This window comes from Notolabrus celidotus, chromosome 2 (genome assembly GCF_009762535.1).
Source record: "Notolabrus celidotus isolate fNotCel1 chromosome 2, fNotCel1.pri, whole genome shotgun sequence".
Taxonomy (NCBI): Eukaryota; Metazoa; Chordata; class Actinopteri; order Labriformes; family Labridae; genus Notolabrus; species Notolabrus celidotus.
In genome coordinates this window covers 28,022,437-28,039,629 of record NC_048273.1, presented here as the reverse complement: position 1 = coordinate 28,039,629, position 17,193 = coordinate 28,022,437, and the positions used below count along the sequence as shown (strand labels likewise).

At 42.8% G+C, this 17,193-nt stretch overlaps 1 protein-coding gene across 1 annotated transcript in view; it reads right to left on the bottom strand.

The window, feature by feature from the left end:
- Window positions 1-17,193, bottom strand: part of kank4 (KN motif and ankyrin repeat domains 4) — a 101,689-nt gene that overhangs the window by 22,398 nt on the left and 62,098 nt on the right. Inside the window, 2 exon segments of the mRNA XM_034673057.1 lie at window positions 1,526-5,110; window positions 5,675-5,747. Of these exon segments, the coding sequence (XP_034528948.1) occupies window positions 1,526-5,110; window positions 5,675-5,690 (3,601 nt within the window). The 5' untranslated portion in view covers window positions 5,691-5,747.

Sequence of the window (17,193 nt, the reverse complement as noted above, 5' to 3'; positions counted from 1 at the left end):
TACATAATGACATTTCTAGGTTGGATATTTACACCCTTTTCTCTTCATATGCATGGTGTAACGAGCAGAGGTACGTCGGGGCAAAATCATCATTCATGTTGGAAATGCTGACTCCAGCTAAGTTCCAACTAATCTTAGAAACTGGCACAGAGGAGGAGTGGGGGCCTCAGCCTAGCTGCCTGGCAAACAGCTACAATACACCAACCTTTCAGTCAAATTCTCCATGCCTGTATTTGAAGTTAGCACCAGACACTAGTTTGACTCTTTTCATCACATTGATGTCGAATATAAAAAATAACAAATAAAATATAAAAAAACTAACCAAGGTCTTTTAAGGCTGCTCTGTTAAAATCAGAACACAATAGTAAAGCACATTGGAAATACAAAATGCTTAAGCAGCTGAAACGCATTTAATTTTGCCTCAAAAGTGATTTTTAACTTCTTTCTTGAAAATTTCAAATTTATTCTTAAAATTTCAACTTTTTTCTTGATGTGAATCATGAAAAAAGAATACTCTCCTTTACATAAAGACAAAATACATATGCATGTTATACCACGTTTGACTGTGCAAAAAAACATGGCATTTTATATGGTTTGCAATGGGGATCTGTTGGCTTTTAATATAAGCCTCAAGTGGACACTTGAGGAACTGCAGTTATTTGCATTTAGCATTGGTGTCATTTTTCTACTCTGAACATTGTAGCTTGGACAGGACAAGCTCCTCAGATGGTCATGTAATGTAATCAAAGTTTCAGAAGAGCATGCTGCAGCAGGGAAGTTTAAAGGACATAAACATGAGAAAATATAGCTAACATGGACAGCATTACCTTGAACTAAAAGGCAGGGTGGACATTTCCCTTTTAACTAGACCACTAAGAATAACTGGGAGGGTAAAGGTGGATAGACATGGCACTGCATTATGAATTTTGTATCTCTCAGAGTCATTTGACATCTGATAAAGCATCAGATAATTTGGCACCTTAAGGAGGGAGAGGTGTTATATTTCGCAAAAGAGGAACATTCCCCCAAACGTTTTCTTTAGGAATTGAAAAAACTGAAAAGAAAGTAAAGTGTCTGAGGCAGAGCAGTTTGCTGTAGAAACATCCCTTTTTGTCAGATTGGTGGTAATGGTGTGTGTCTGACATAAACTGAAAAGTATGCTGGTGTGCGCTTGCCTTGAACAACCATAAAGCTCTTTCAAAAAGTGACACTACAGAAATCTGTCAAACCATTCGCACAATATTTGATATGCTTCTGCAGAGGTTTTTCTTCCAGGGAGAGTAGTAAGAAAGGGACTTACTATATCCAGGACTAATGAGTTTTAAGGCACACATTAATTACGAGACATCTCTGTTGAGATCAGACAGGACATGGGGAATAAGGAAAGGATTTTTTGAATAAATGAGAGACGAATGGATTAAGCTCACACAGTTTGGATTAGAAGTTAGTAAGCAGGTATATGATAAAAAGATAAACACTTATGGAGAGTATAAACCACAGGTTCCTAAATGAACCACAGGCCTACCTTGTTCTTGCTGTTTGCTGGCAGCAGCTTTTTGGCCCGGTGAGTAAAAGGCAGAGAGGACGCTGAGCGAGCTGACCAGCTGACTTTGAATGGAGCTCATTTTGGAAGGACCAGGCTTCCCTGCTGATTTCCCAGTTGATGCTGCAGGGGCTGCTTTCCCTGCAAACTTGGCTGTTGCTCCTTTCGCAGGCTCTGCTCTTTTCCCTGCCGTCTGTTTCTGTGTGCTGGGACTCTCCTGCTGGCTGGCCGTCTGTTGAGTCCCAGAGCCGCTCCCCAGCTGTGCCCATTGCTCCCCCAGAAGGCCTGTTAACCGGGTTACGACTTGGCCCAAAGCTGCAGGGGATGTCGGTGAGTCACTGGAACCTCTGCGGCTTGTCTGGGACTCACCACTGTCTTTACGCACAGCTTGGGCTTCACTTGAACCACGTCGCTGGGCTGCTTCACCTGAGCCTCTGCGGGTTGGCTGGGCCTCGCCAGAGTCCCTACGTGAGGCTTGGGCTTCACTTGAACCACGACGCTGGACTGTTTCACTAGAACCTCTACGTGGTGGGTGGGACTCGCCAGAGTCTCGCCGTGAGGCTTTAACATCACTTGAACCACGTCGCTGGATTGTTTCACTGGAGCCTTTGCGCAGGATTTGTGTCCCACTGGCATCTTTGCCAGGGGGATGCATCTCACTGGAACTTCTGCGAGAACCCTGAGACTGAGGTTGGGTGTCACTTGATGCTTGGCGAATTGGGCGGGTCTTGCCTTCTCCTGATACATGGCTAAGAGGTTGAGTCACACTTGATCCCTTCTTAAGCTCTTTTGAGTCTCGTCGAGTGAGAGCGGTCTGAGACTGGGACTGTGCTTGAATTGATTTTGGCCGGATTTGGACTTCACTCTGGCCTGGTGATGGGCCTTTAGTCTCAGTCTTAGGTTGAGATTGAGCTTGTTTTTCCTCAGGAGGCTTTTTAGCTATGGGTTTCACTTCAACCTGGGGCAAAGGTGGGGCTTGTTTTACCTCTGGCTCAGACACCTGTGTAGGCGTTTCGGTCTCTGGCTGAGGTTGATCCTGTACCTGCACTTGAGGCTGAGTTTTTGCCTGGGATTGGGACTTTTGGGCTTCACTGGAACCCCTGCGTGGCCGAACAGGGGCAGCCTGAGGTTGAGGAGGTAGCGGCTGTACCTGCTCTGCTGAAGACTTTCTACCTCTCTGGGGTCGAACAGGAACTACTGCCATCTCCGTTTCTACCACAGCCATGTCAGTGACCACAGTTTCTTTGATTACTGCATGCACAATCTCTGCATCAAAGATTTGTTTCTTTTCTACAGTCTCTGGAGCAATCTGCTGAGATTCAACAATATATTTTGCTTCACTCTTTGGGGCTAAAATATCTTTTATTTCTGAGTCATTCACAGTCATAACCTTTTCAGTCTTTGATTCTGTACTTTCTCCTACCGCAACAGACAGACTTGTATGGCTTTCATCCTGGCTTGCAATTTCTGAAACTACAGTGAGCTCTGCTCTGCTTTCTGCAACTGTGATTGAACTTTCTACGACAACTTGAACGTTCACACTTACACTGTCTCCTCCCTCTCTCTGAATTCTTTCATCAGCTTCTTCCTCTCTTTCACTGACCACAGCATCTACATCTTCTATTCTTTCACTGCCTGCATTTTCCCTCACATCGCTCGCTGCCTCTGCACCTCTGCCTGGGTTATTATCCGGTCGTCTGTCCATCTCAGTCCCAGTCTGCTGGTCCACTCTACGTGCCACCTCTGTCTCTGTCACCCTGTCCACTGTGTCCACTCTCTCTGTCTCTGTCCCCCGGTCCACACTGCTAGCCCTGGGTCTGTGCGGATGGTCTGTGACTGTCTCCCCCTCTGTTTCTGTGACTTGGTTCACTCTTTCTGCTATGGGCGTCTCAGTCATCTGATCCTGGGTGGGGATCCTCTCAGTCACTGTTCCCCGTTCCATGCTGTTGGCTCTCGGCCTCGGGGGACTCACAGCAGCTAATTCCGTCTCCATCTCTGCAACCTGCTCCTGAGCCTGAATTTCAGCAGTCTCTGTTTCTCGATCTGTCCTGGGTGATGGTACACACACTTCAATACAGATTCTATCTGTGTCTGTTCCTTGATCTACTGTGCCGGGTGACTCAGTCTCCGTCTCTTGGTTGGCAACAACCACCTTCTCTGTCTCTGTCCCAGCATCGATACTCTCTCTTCTTGGTCTGTTTTCTAACTCTAACTCTGGGGTACAAACCTCCACCCTCACTCCCTCACTCAGTTGCATTATCTTCTCTTCTTTGACCTTGTTTTCCTCTAACTGTTCTATTAAAAGACTATTAGTTCTCTCAAGTTCTTGGCTAGCATGACTTAGCTTAGCCTCCAGAATCATTAGCTTCTCCCGCAACTTCTTTGTACTCTCTGAGTCCTGAAGTATTTCTGCTACTGCTGCATCACCTTCTTGATGAGCTGCATGATTCAGTGGACTCTCCAGTGTGTCTTTTTGTTTGTCTTGTTTTTCTGATTGTGTTTGTTTCTCCCATTCTTGCTCTGACAACCCAACCAAATCTTCATGTGCTGAGGAACGTTTAACAGGTTCCTGATTTGCCTCCTTCTCTTTCATTGTTACCCCCTGAATCTTTTCCCCTGTTGCCGGCTTTGCTATAGCCTTGTCTGAGGCTTCTAAACCTCCAGTGTGTTGAGTTGTCAGAGCTAAGCTGAGTCCTTCTGACGGCCTGTGTCCTTGTGGCTTAGTGTGCGTCCTGGAATCAGAACTTGTCAATTTTGTAGAGGATGCTGCGGAAACTTGGGCTTGGGTCTGGGCTTGAAGCTGAATCAGGAGCTTCTCCCTCTCCTCCCTCAGAGAGCAGATCTGAGCCTTGAGTTCTGGGATGGTTTTGACCTGCTCTTCCAGCTCTCTGACTCGCTTCAGTGCCACAGTGATCTGCTGGTGAAGTCCTGTCCGTTCCTGGGGGACACACCTTCTTTCTGTTATATCAGGTGATGCACGGAACATGTTCTCAGTTGAGCCACTCTCAGGTGTTCCCACAATACGGTCTGGACTGCTTGAATCTGACCCTTTCCGCTGCTGAAGAGTGATAGGCATGCTGGATGCTCGGAGCAGATTCGGACGATTTTGAATGCCCACATTTTTCTCATCAACATCCCGAACCCCTCCTGCTCCGTCATCCCGGGGCTTTACTGGAACATAGCCACTTCCCTGACTGGCTGTCAACCTGCTGCTCTGGCTGGACGTCCCGCCTTCACTCGCCCTGAAGTCAAAGATCTGTTGGACCTCTGTCACCCGTGATTTAGGTCTGGGCCCCAGGGTCGATGTCCCAGACCATGCACTCTCCTTAGGGGCAGGACGGACCCCGTGCCCAGGAAGGCTAAAATTTCTGGGCAGGGTGCTGAATTTGGGTGGGCCTTTAATCCTGCGCTGAATGTGGACCCTTTTGATGGTATTGCCTTTTTCAATATCATCGACATACTTGAGGAAGTCAAGGTCCAGATGGAAGCCATAGGGAGTTTCCACTGAGTAGGGCAGCTGCTTCCTCTGAACACCACCCTCACTGGCCTTGGTCTGAAAGCCGTTGGCTGATAGAAATGAAAATAAAAATCTGTCAGTTAGAGAACTGTGTTTCCAATAATGTCAGTAATAATAGATACATTACTAAAGAACGACAATCTATAATCATATGCATTTCCTTGACAAATCATACATGACATAGCCAGATTGCAGATTATCATCAGGAATCCCTTTTCACACACTTGTACAGACAGGCTGTGCTATGCTCCACACATCGTGCTTCATTATGTAAAACCATATCATTTACTGGGAAGTAATTATCATGCAGTGTCTGCGCCCAAACAATCTAATCAGCATGCAAAATGCTGCTCTTGCTGCTTGTCGACTTATGAGGCAGAGGACGGTTATCACCTAAAGGAAACAAACTCTGTGTTGCTTTAAGCCACACACAGGAAGGGGAGATCAGTTTGACCATCCCCATATCAGTTACTGTATTGATGAACAAACAAGGCTCAACAGAATTCCAAAATGTTGTATCTGCAGTAGAAAATTCTTAAAGAAATCTGTCCTGTAGCATATCAAACTAGAAGCAAGGGGTTTGTTTGTTTAAACAGAGACTTATTGACACTCACCACTTTTCTTGTCCATAATGGGAGGCGGAGTTCTCAGTCATCGACTTTGTCTGCTACAGTGGGAGCTGGCAGCCTGATAAAACAGAGATGACAGAGCTGTGAGAGAAGCTAAAATATTAACCATCACATTGGCTGAACAGAACGCGAGATTGACAGATCTGTGAAATCAAATGGAAGAAAGAAAAACAGTGTCTGCTCCCTGTGAATAAGAACATGTGCACCTTCAGACATAAAATGCTTTTTTTCTGAGACTCAAACAATACAAACAAAAATCTGAGTGAGTTTTGTGAAAACATACATGTGTCTTGGTGAAGTAACCAGCAAAAAATGTAGTTGACTTGTGGCAAACATTGCCCAAGCAGTTTGAAACAGTATCTGAGTAACACAACCTGATGTCTAATGTGTATGCAGAAACATATAAAGGTGACAACAAAACACATTATGATAGTTAATGGTGAACTATATATAGAGGCAGCAATGATAATAGTTATACCAAACTGAGGAAAGCATTTAATTTATTCTGCTCATATGCAGCTTTAAGTATAAAATAAAGGTTAATATACAGTTCATTATTGTGCAGTCTCAGCTTCTCAACTGAGGACTGAAAATTAAGTGAAGTTGCTCCAAGCCACAGCTAAATTAATAGCACAATGACAGGAAAGGCAGTGCCATTTTATCCATTAACTTAATTTCATTTGCTTGCAGAGCCAAGCCTTAAGAAGCAATTTAAAGCCAACACAGCCCCGGACAACACCTTCCATTTGGTAACACTTTGCATTATTTGTTCCAGTTGTTAAAGCCAAGAAACAAAAGACACTTTCCTGTTCGCTTTACAACAAGCTTACTGAAGACGAGAGGAGAGTTAGATGGAAAACAATTCAGCAAGGGGAGTCAAAAACTTTTAAAGGCTTAAGTAAAGCTTTCCAATAAAATATCCAATAAAAAACTGAAGCTGGTCGCCCGGGTTTGAGTGAGCTGCACACTTCAAATCCATATTAAATGGACACTTAAGCCCTGATAGCCAAATGTCAACTCTAAGGCAATTTAACAAATAGGCAAACACTGTTCATGCTATTTCCATGCCAATCCGTGTCACTGGAGAACATATCTGCAATGTAGGAGATGCTAGTGCCTGAAGCTATGGTTTACTGAAGTTCAGCTTCCACATGTGGCTGTGACAGTGGTCTGTTATTATTTCTCTTAAATATGTAGTAGGTGTATTGGAACAGATATCAAAGAGGGATGGGTGTTTTCCTTTATGCTCTCATATAATATAGTCTTCTATGCCCTGAAGAGGCAAGTTACAGTAGATTTCACGACTAATGTTGTGTTTTAATGCAAATAGCCTCAATAATTCTACGATACAGGCTATTTCATGGTGTTTCCTCGGTCTCTTTTCTTTTCTATTTGATACCATTTTCACACTCGAAGGAGATAAAAGTCTTGTGGGAATAAGAAAACGCAGTCTCTAAAGAGACAGTTCTCCCATCTGAAATGACTGCTTTGATATATCAAAGGATGGGAACACGCACCTCTAAACTGTATCTTCCTCCAACCAGTCTGTCACACTGAAAAATAGGCTAACTCATTTTAACCTCAACAAAACCACTTCAGAAACTTTTCTCTGTAGCAATTAAAACAATTTTAAAGTTTCTGATTACATTTCAATTGTCCTTGCACTGTCTGTCTTTTTTCAAAGTCAATTGAATGTGAAAGACCAACTCCTAAAACTGGTTATAGTAAAACTGTTGTAGGAAAATAGATGTTTGTGTGCTGCTATAAAACCGTTTTTGGCTCATAGAGAGTGAGTGCATGCAGTAGTCCAGAGGGTAATCTGTGTGTGTGCAGTGCTGAGTGGGGACATATTGCAAGGCAAGCATTACATGAGCTGGCATTGTAATCAATCAAAATGACAGACAGTCCACCCAGGGACCAAAACAGGAAGAGTGGCAAGCTGTGTTTGCCCGCTGTACTGTCTTCATAGATTGAGCCACAATAATGAAAGGATTGGTGACCGGGAGCAAAAAATGTTGTCTCTGTTACAGATGAACAGATATAAATACACACAAACACACACACACACAGAGAGAGAGAGAGAGGGAGAGAGAGACACATCAGCTGACTGACAGCCTCTGCACAGGATCTGACACCATGTGAGTGCTACCATGGCAACCACTCTTCAATCCACTGCTTCTGCATGTCCCGGGAGTGAGGAGAGCACAGGCATTCCTGACTCCTCCTGATGCTAAGTGCGACGAGGATCGGCTCGCTGTCCTTAAGGCCTAATTAGCCGATTTGGGAGCAGACGAATGCCGCTCGTAATTGGGAAGTACAGGCAGACCCCCTCCGGCAATTATACACAGTGGGCAGGCAACAAAACCCTCCCTAATTAGATCATTACTGAAAGAGAGGAGTTGGAGAAAATGGAGAAGGGACAGAAATATGGAAGGTCGGATAAAAGGATGGGGAGAGAATATCAGAAACAGATATGTGGGGGAGAAAAAGTGGGAAAAGAAGTTGAAGTTTAGCATGTGATAAGGAATGAAACAAACAAGAGGGGCAGAAGTGACAGAAAAGAAGCTGCTGTGAAAATGTTTCAGCAATCAGTGACTCTACAGAACTGTGAGGAATGTCCCTAATGAGAAGGAGGACCTGACCTTCCCTACAGAGCAGTTGTAAAGACTTTCCTTTAAAATGTTCTTTTTTAATTAAATCCGCTCTTAATCCTCTTGCTGCTAACGAAGGCCTCAGAGTAACCATCATATTATGTTGAACTTGCTGAGCCCCGGCAGAGTAATAAGGATGCTTAGCATAAATAACATAAGCCTATAAACTTACACCAACATTGGCATTGCAGCATCATAACTGATAGATGATCCAGGTAAGGTAATGGATGACTTTGTAAATGTGGGATCCATGCTGTCGAACAGACATAACATCTATAAGCCTAAAGCTCATAACAGCTGTGTTAATCCAGCTTGATGTAATTCGCTACAGGCTACACAAGGCTAAAAGGAAGCCACGACTCTGTGTCCAAAACAGTGTTTGCTCGATGTCAAGTCTAATTAAGCCACTCTCTTTGTCACTGTTTGTTTGTGTGTGTGCACTTAAATTGCTTACACTGCGAAGCTTCATATGTTGCCTGCTTTGACTCACTGTGTTTGAACAGGAAACATATTCAGAGTCTCACACATGTACATAACCCTTTAAAGGACACACGGCTGTCTGTCACCAACAATGCAATAAGCGTGGCAGCAGGCGGAGAGGTGACGACATTAGTAATGTGGAGCCCGGAAGACAAAATAATGGGAGTGCATTAAATAGGCTTGTGTTGACAGCCAGGTGTTTATATATGTCATCAGGGGGGAACCGCTAGAGTAATATTTTAGGTTATTTGGGAGCAGAGACCAAAGGAACCAACCGCACTTAGTGTTTCACAGGAAGATGTCAGGAAAACATTAGAGTCAAACAGTAGAAAATGCACGTTCAAAACCTTTTAAGTATCTACAACACCAGCCTGCTCTCACGCATAACGAGTCAAATATGGCAGCTCAGTCATTGGCCAAAATCTTGACACTGAAGTCATCTCTTTAACGTTTTTGGATGGGGACTTACTTTGGTTCCCTTGAGCAACAAATAGCCAATATTAAGCTCTTTTTTTTCAAGGCCTTGTTATTGTAATTTTTACCAACTATTTTTGGGAAATTCAACTGGGTATTGCATTTTTATTGAAGCCATCGTAACTATGGGTGCCAACCATAGATTGTATAAATAATGGACGTAGTATCCGTGACGTCACCTATCTGTGCCTGAGTGCTGTTTTGAAGCCAATCGTCAACGGGAGCCATATTGGTAATGCTGAACTCAACCAGACGTAGTGTGAGGTAAAAAGATGGTGTGTTCCTGCCTGTCAGTCAAGTCAGTCATGTCCTTATTTGGGCAAAACTCATATTCTGAATATCTTCTGAACCATCGCGTTTGAGAAAAAATCATCCCCCGTACAGTGTGTCGATAGAGCTGATAGAGAAATCAGCTACATAGACCCAACCGTTTTTTGAACCAGGCTGTAAACATGTTTATTTATACCTCAAAAATTGTCTTTTTTGAATTGGTGTGTAAGTGGTTTCCGGTGTTTCAGACAGCCTCAAGCGGATGCTCGATGAATTGCAGTTTAAAACACTTCCACATGGGCTTCAAATTTCGAGACCGGAAGTTGCCGCTTGGTGCCAACATGCACCAAAGTGCTGCTAGAGAGGTACCTGGACCTTTATACTTTGTAGCTGCAGTGGTGGATTTTTTCTGTAAAGAAAGAAAAGTATTGGGCTTGAGGCATTCAGAGCTTACAGGTCTCCACTACGGAGAGCAAAAACATTTATATGTTTCTTCTTTTACTTAATGGACTCATTTTAAAGAGGGACATATGTCGCAAATACAGGACATGGTGATATAAATTAAAGTTATAGTAACTGCCATGCTTTTGAAACTTCACGTGCTCAGAAGGTCACACATACACACCCATACACACCACGTGAACAGAGATGTACAGAAAATCACTGCTGAGCAAACTAAGGAGAAAAAGCTTTAATTGAATGTCATGGGTCATTACATTGGAGTGCCTGTGTAGTGGAGATTGAATTAGTCTGTTAATATGACACAAAGCAGGCTTAGAAGGAAGGCCGGCCAACAGGAAATAAGATTGGAGAGCGCGAGCAGGGGACAGGAGGTGGGCGAGAGAAAGTGGGTGAGAAAGTGAAAAGGACGCAGAGATGGGAGTGGCAGCTGTACAAACTCATATCTCAGACATGCAGGGCTGCTTTGCCGTTATGTTTCCCTCTCTTCCAGCCCTCCTTCTGTCACTTTCTGTCTTGTTCTCTGTCTTTTTATAAGAAAAAAAAAAAACATTGCTCGAATGCATTAGACATTTCTTGTACACACTAACGTCCTGTACTATGCTCAGGCTGCAGCAGCAGCTCTAAAAACATGAATCCTCATCAGTTATGTGAAAGCAGGAGGGGAAAGCTGCAAGAGAGAGCAAAACAGGCAGGACAGCAACAATAACAGAGGTCCCAAGTCCTTATCACTGCCCAGACATGGGGACTGCTATCTCTGTTTCCCCCTGAGAAAGGCGGCAGAACTGTCCAGCTTAATTTGCCAACTCTAAGCCCAAGATAGACGCAAACAAATTAGAGCGAGAGCACAGGTGCAGACTCACACGGACAAAGATAAATACAGATGCAGAGTATTGAAAGCTGGAAAATCTTTAAGGAATGAAACATCAGCAACCTTTGCAACCTAATGAGTGTTTTAATCATATAACTTTTAACATTTAAAGCTACTTTTCAATTAAAAGTTACCAGATCTAAAAGAAAATCCAGCAGTTTAATCAAAGGGCAGTTTCTTTCTTCAAGCATTGCATCACCTTCACTTGGATTTTTTGGCTGGCCTCAGCAGGGAAATTAATTCAATCAGGCATGTTTGCAGGATTTAAAAGCTTTCACTAAGCGGGGTTTACCTCATTCGAATAAGAAGTTACAAGCCAATCAGGACCACAACAGTGTACATGTAGCTGTCTGAAGAAATAAACGTCTGCCTTTAACAGTGCTGCTGTGAAGTGGATGACTTTTCTGTATGGTTTTGGATTTTGCTTTTCCTTTTTTTATTTTCATTTAGTTCCCTTGCTTTGATTGATCCCAGACAATAGGAGAAAGGACGGCATATCAGTAGGTTCGACTAATCAGCAGGATACATTTTGGTGTCATCAGTCTGCATTTACTTGTTCAAGAGCAAATAACACAAAGTGAAATCTGTTCTAGTGTATTTTAATACCTTTACAGCATAAACTGTATATTAAAATGGGCGTAATAACTGTTTACTGACTTTGAAGCCAGAACATTTAGAGCTCCCCCTACAGATTGGCCGCAGTATAAGTCATAAACCCGCCTTCTCCATTCAAACAGATGGAACAGAGGCCAAACTATAAAATAAAAATAACTTCAAATACATATCTTTCAAATACGGTTTCTGTCATTAAAGTTAGTTCTTATGCTGATTAACATCCTAATATTCATCTTTCAAGGAAGTTCAGTTTTGATATGTATCTTATATTTGTTTTAATCTGCGTTTACAGAGATATTCCCTGAGATCTCTGTGTGTGTGTGAGGGATGCAGCTGATGTTTGGCCATGTAAGTTGCAGGTGTGGATGACACTTTTTGCATAATGATATATTACTTGAGATGCTCCATAGCAGCGAGCGAGGAAAATCACTGACAAGACAACTGGGAACTGGAATGTTTCTGACTGTAGCTCCAGATCGAATAAAGGATGCTGGAAGCCTGAAGAAGGAGACGTTTATCTGTGATTTCAGAGCTCAGCATGTGCTCTGCAGGAACAGATCAATCCCTCCACTCTACAAGAGCCATTTGAGAACAATCAACTCCAGTCTAAGATTATCTCTGTCTATGAATAGTACATTAGAACAATACTGTTCTACCAGGACACATCTTCTGGGCCAATTTGCCTTCAATCCTCACTCCACTTCTGTCTGGTAGATTACAGATCATGCAGTCTCCTTTAACTCCTAATCCAGAATGATCCAGTCTGGTCCAGTATGACAATGTCTGAATTCACAAGGGGCCAGATTGTTCCCTCTGTGCTAAACAACATCTGGCTCTCAACCGAACAGAGAGAAACATGGAGAGAGGAGAGAGCCTCTGGCTTCATTAAACAAGAAAAAAAGATTCAAAAGAGCTAAAGTGAGTAAGCTACTGTTTCATTATAGGCCAGTACAAGCTGCTTCATCTGTCAGAAACTGCAAACAAAGATTATTAGTTGCACTGGATACTTTATTAAAGAACTGAAGAGCAGCATGAATTTTAATGTTTTTAATGAGCAGATGTTGTCTTAAAAGTACAAAAGGGAAAAATCTGGACATAAATAGGCTTAAAAGCTTGTTCCCCTCAGTTTTCGGCTGTTAATCAGTGGTTGTAAAGCCCAAAAGAGACAAAAACAAACCATCTGTGTCTAAAAAAATACTATAACTGCTTTCCCTTAGCTTACTTTAAACAATACAGTGTGCCCTGTGTCTGACTGCTAAATGGAAATTATGTCTGAGCTTAGAGCAAACAATAGAGACTTGTGCTTATTCCAAAAACACAAAGACACCAACAGGCACAAAGGGATGGCTTTAAAGTCTCTCTTTACATTGTTCAGTTGAGAGTATCATTTGCCTCTGCATGAGGAAATTAGTTGTAAGAACATCAAACAACACAGAGACAAGGGACTCCTGTGAATGTACGGGATGCATCTGGCAAGTGACCTCCAGTATCGCTCTGCTGTACAACTTGGGAAGATGCTCTCGCTGCTGCCAAATACTTGTGTAGTGTTGCCTTTCAGAATGTGATAGGTACTCTGCCTGATGATGAGATTAGCTGCATATAAATGGAGAATGTTGAACTTCAGAGATTTCTCTTGCAGCAGGTTTGGGAGCATGCAGCAGCAGCAATTCATCAAAATCAGACATTTTTCTCTGACATCATTCTGAGGAATGAAAGCTTAAACAATTGTTATGCTGTATTCAAGGGTTACAAATCTGAGGGGACGTAACAAGTAATTATCAAGTTACTGTTCATTTAAGAGTAGAGAATGCACAATGAGATAATGCTTTTTGCATGCTGGACGTTTAATCTACAGAGGTTTAATTCATACTCAAGCAACAACAATTTGCAAAGCTGTAAATCTGAGGGTCAGCTGTGTGATGTAAATCTGTCCTATCATTTACATGGAGACCAAACTTGTGCAGACTGTAAATGACAAATGTGTCAACATTTGAGATAAAATACAAACACCTAAAGGTATAAACAGAGTCTTAATCATGTTCAGTTTGGAACACATTAACCCCTATTCTTGGACATTAAGTAATGGCTTAAGCCTGATTTATACTTCTGCGTTGTGTCGACGGCGAAGCCTACGCCCGGGGTCCACATAGCAGAGCGCTAGGCAGAGGCCTACGCATGTAGATGACGTGCACCTCCTCCAAAATGTAACTACGCGTAGACGCGGACTGCAAGCCCTGTGATTGGTCCACTCTGCGGCATTGTGTTTCCCGCATTTATATCACTTTCGGGATCCCAGGCATCGGCTGCACATCGGCCGTGTATTTCATCTCCTCCTCTCTATTCTTCATGTAATCATGTCTGTATGATAAACAGCAACATGTATCAGCTGTAGATTAACATAACACGCTCTGAATCGCTGAGGAAAAGTAAACAGAGATCGTAGCGTGGCCAGAAGCAGGCGACCGGCTATCAGAGAGACCACACTGCCCTCAAGCGTTTTGGCGGAGAATTGCTGTGTGTCACGGACACATCAACGCACAAGTATGTGGTGCTCATGTCCGCGTCAGCCCCTGCTGCGTAGGGGAGACGCTGAAGTATAAATCAGCCTTTAAAAAGGGCGAGTGACGTTCAATAAAAGCATGACTGCTGACTTCTGACATGGGAAGACGACGAAGAACAACTTGTTGGCAAAGCTATCTTGGTCATTGAATACATCACATTAAGATAAGATAAGATAAGATATTACTTTATTGATCCCCCGGGGGGGAAATTCAGTTGTTACAGCAACCCAGACATAAGTACAATCAAGAAAGAAGTTTCAATAAGTACAAAATAAGTACAATAAGTACAAAATAAGATAAGAAAAAATAAAATAAAAAGATAAGTAAAAAAAAATAAAAATAAAAAAAAAATAAAAAATAAAAAAATAAAAATAAAAAATAAAAAATAAAAAATAAAACAAAAAAATAAAAACAAAATAACATTAAAATAAATAAAATAAAATAAAATAAGTAAAATAAAATAGATAATAAAGCTAGAATACAATTTAGATATATACAATGTTACAAATGGAGTTTAAATTAAATAGCAGTAATTACAGGCAGTATTAAAAAATGTTTCAGTAGTGACAGGTTGACATGGTGTGATTATGGTTGGTAATGACAAATTAAGCAATAAATAGAAGAATATTTGTATGTAATATGACCATGAGTTGTACTTAGAATAGTAATGTAATTTAACAAAATATAATATAGCAAGATAATTATATAATACAGTATATTATACATTATAATGCCAGCAGCAGTCAAGAGAGAGTTCAGGATGGGATGATGGAGTGATGGAGTGTGACAGACCGAGCAGGGATGTTATGGATCTGTTCAAGGGGGGGGGGGGGGGGGGGGGGGGGGGGGGTGTCAGTGGTCAGCATGGTGCAGTCTGTGGCCTCCATTACTGTTCAACAGTCTGATGGCAGTGGGCACAAAGGAGCGCCTGAAGCGTTCAGTCTTGCACCGTGGTGGAATGATGCGCTGACTGAACGAGCTCCCCATCAGCCACAGCTCATCATGGAGAGGGTGAGAGGGGTTGTCCAGGATGGCTCGCAGTTTGTCCATCAACCTCCTCTCAGCCACTGACTCCAGACTGTCCAGTTCTAGGCCAACCACAGAGCGGGCCTTCTTAACCAGCTTGTTGAGCTTGCTGGCCTCACCCGTCTTGATACCTCCACCCCAGCACGCCACAGCAAAGAAGAGAGCACTGGCCACCACAGACTGATAGAAGGTCTTCAGGAGCCTGCTGCAGACACTGAAGGACCTGAGTCTCCTCAGGAAGAATAGTCTGCTCTGTCCCTTCCTGTAGATGGCATCAGTGTTGGTGGACCAGTCCAGTTTATTGTTTATTTGGACCCCAAGGTACTTGTATGAGTCCACCCTCTCCACTTCCTCCCCCTGGATGAGGACTGGGGCTGGGGGCCTCCTGTTCCTCCGGTAGTTCACCACCAGCTCCTTAGTCTTGCTGATGTTGAGCTTCAGATGATTGCTGTCGCACCACGCGATGAAGCTCTCTATCAGTCCTCTGTACTCCTCCTCGTCATCTTCATTGTTATTCTTAAAGACATATTATGAACCAATCAAAGTTTTTCATTTTAACAGTGACAAAATCCTCCTTCAAAATCTCAACTACAATCAAGAACCATAGCAAGTTATGTCAACAGTCGCTTCTATGCTTTGAATTCATGTTCTTCCATTTACAACAGTTAGATTTCATGTTCATTGAAATGAAAATGAAATGGCTGGGAGGAAGAGAATAGACTTGTGTGATGACAATGGCAGACAATAGCTTATTCTCTACAGTATTTCAACACAACTCAACTGAACACACAATCAAGGGATTTCCAATGACACAACATATACCTCTTTTGTCAGCTGACTATGAGTAAAGTAAATAAAAAATAATCCGACTGTGATTTATGAGGAGGGCCTGATGCATCAAGTCCCTTCAACAAATCACCATAATACAATTTGTTACCCTCAGTCATGACAGACTTCTTAACATCACTGTTATGCAGAAATAAATTCTCAAATTAAACAGTGACATTTTGACTGCTTTGGAGGGTGTTTTGTTGGTAGCAAAATGGTTTGAAGTGATGTAAAGAAAGACATCACAGTTTCAACTTTATCTGCCCCACTGTGGACAAGACCTCAGCTTCACCGACCCTCTCCTGCCTCAGTTTCATCCGTCAATGGACAGATAAACCTTTCACCCCCGCGACTGTCTTATCAGTTCATCCCTCTATCTCTTCATCCCTCCACACAACATGGAAGCATCTTCCTCTCCTCACACACTGTAGTGGCACTCGAGCATGAGGAACAGCTGCCTGCTTTCATTAGCGATATAGGAAGTGACACACCATCTATTATTCATTCGACCACACATCCACCTCCTTCTAGCTAAAGCTATGTTAGCATTATAGCTACTTCCGCTCATGGAAGTTAATGACGGTGGGAAAGTAACCGCACCGCTAATTAGCGTGTGGGCTATCTGGCTCTTCCTGTATTAACAGTAGCAGATGTTAAAGGCGTTGAAGAGGACGGTGGTAGGGACAGTTGGAGACGGGTGGGAATACACAGCAAGGCAGGAAGAGAGATGGAAAACAAAATGTAGGTCATGGAAAAGAGGGGAAAAGCAGCCCTCTACTATTCCCAAGTCGTCTAAAATGGCAGCTTGGTCACTGGCTCAACTTGTAAAACTATGTCGCATTTCATAACGTTACAGCATGGTGAAAGCTCTCCTCTACCACATCGGGATTACTGTAAAATTTAATGAGAAGACTCACATTTAATACATTTTTTTCCATCTTACAAGTGGGCCATGTCCAATATACTGGTTAGATCAATAATCCAATGGGAAATGCTGAGAGGTTTTCTATTGTGAACAGTATTTTAGAAGATACATGCTGGGATACATAGCAACACGGATCGGGTGGCGGTGCTGCTTTGGACTGCTTTTCTTCCTCGTCAGATCATAAGTATGAAAGAAAGAAAAAAGGGGCATACTACTGATGAAATAAACCCAGTAGAGTGCTGGTTTGATAGAAAATACTTCTTAATATAAGACAACAAGTGTCCAGCGGAGGTGGATGGCGTGAACTGTAGGCGAACTGGTTGCCGGCACAACCACAACCATTA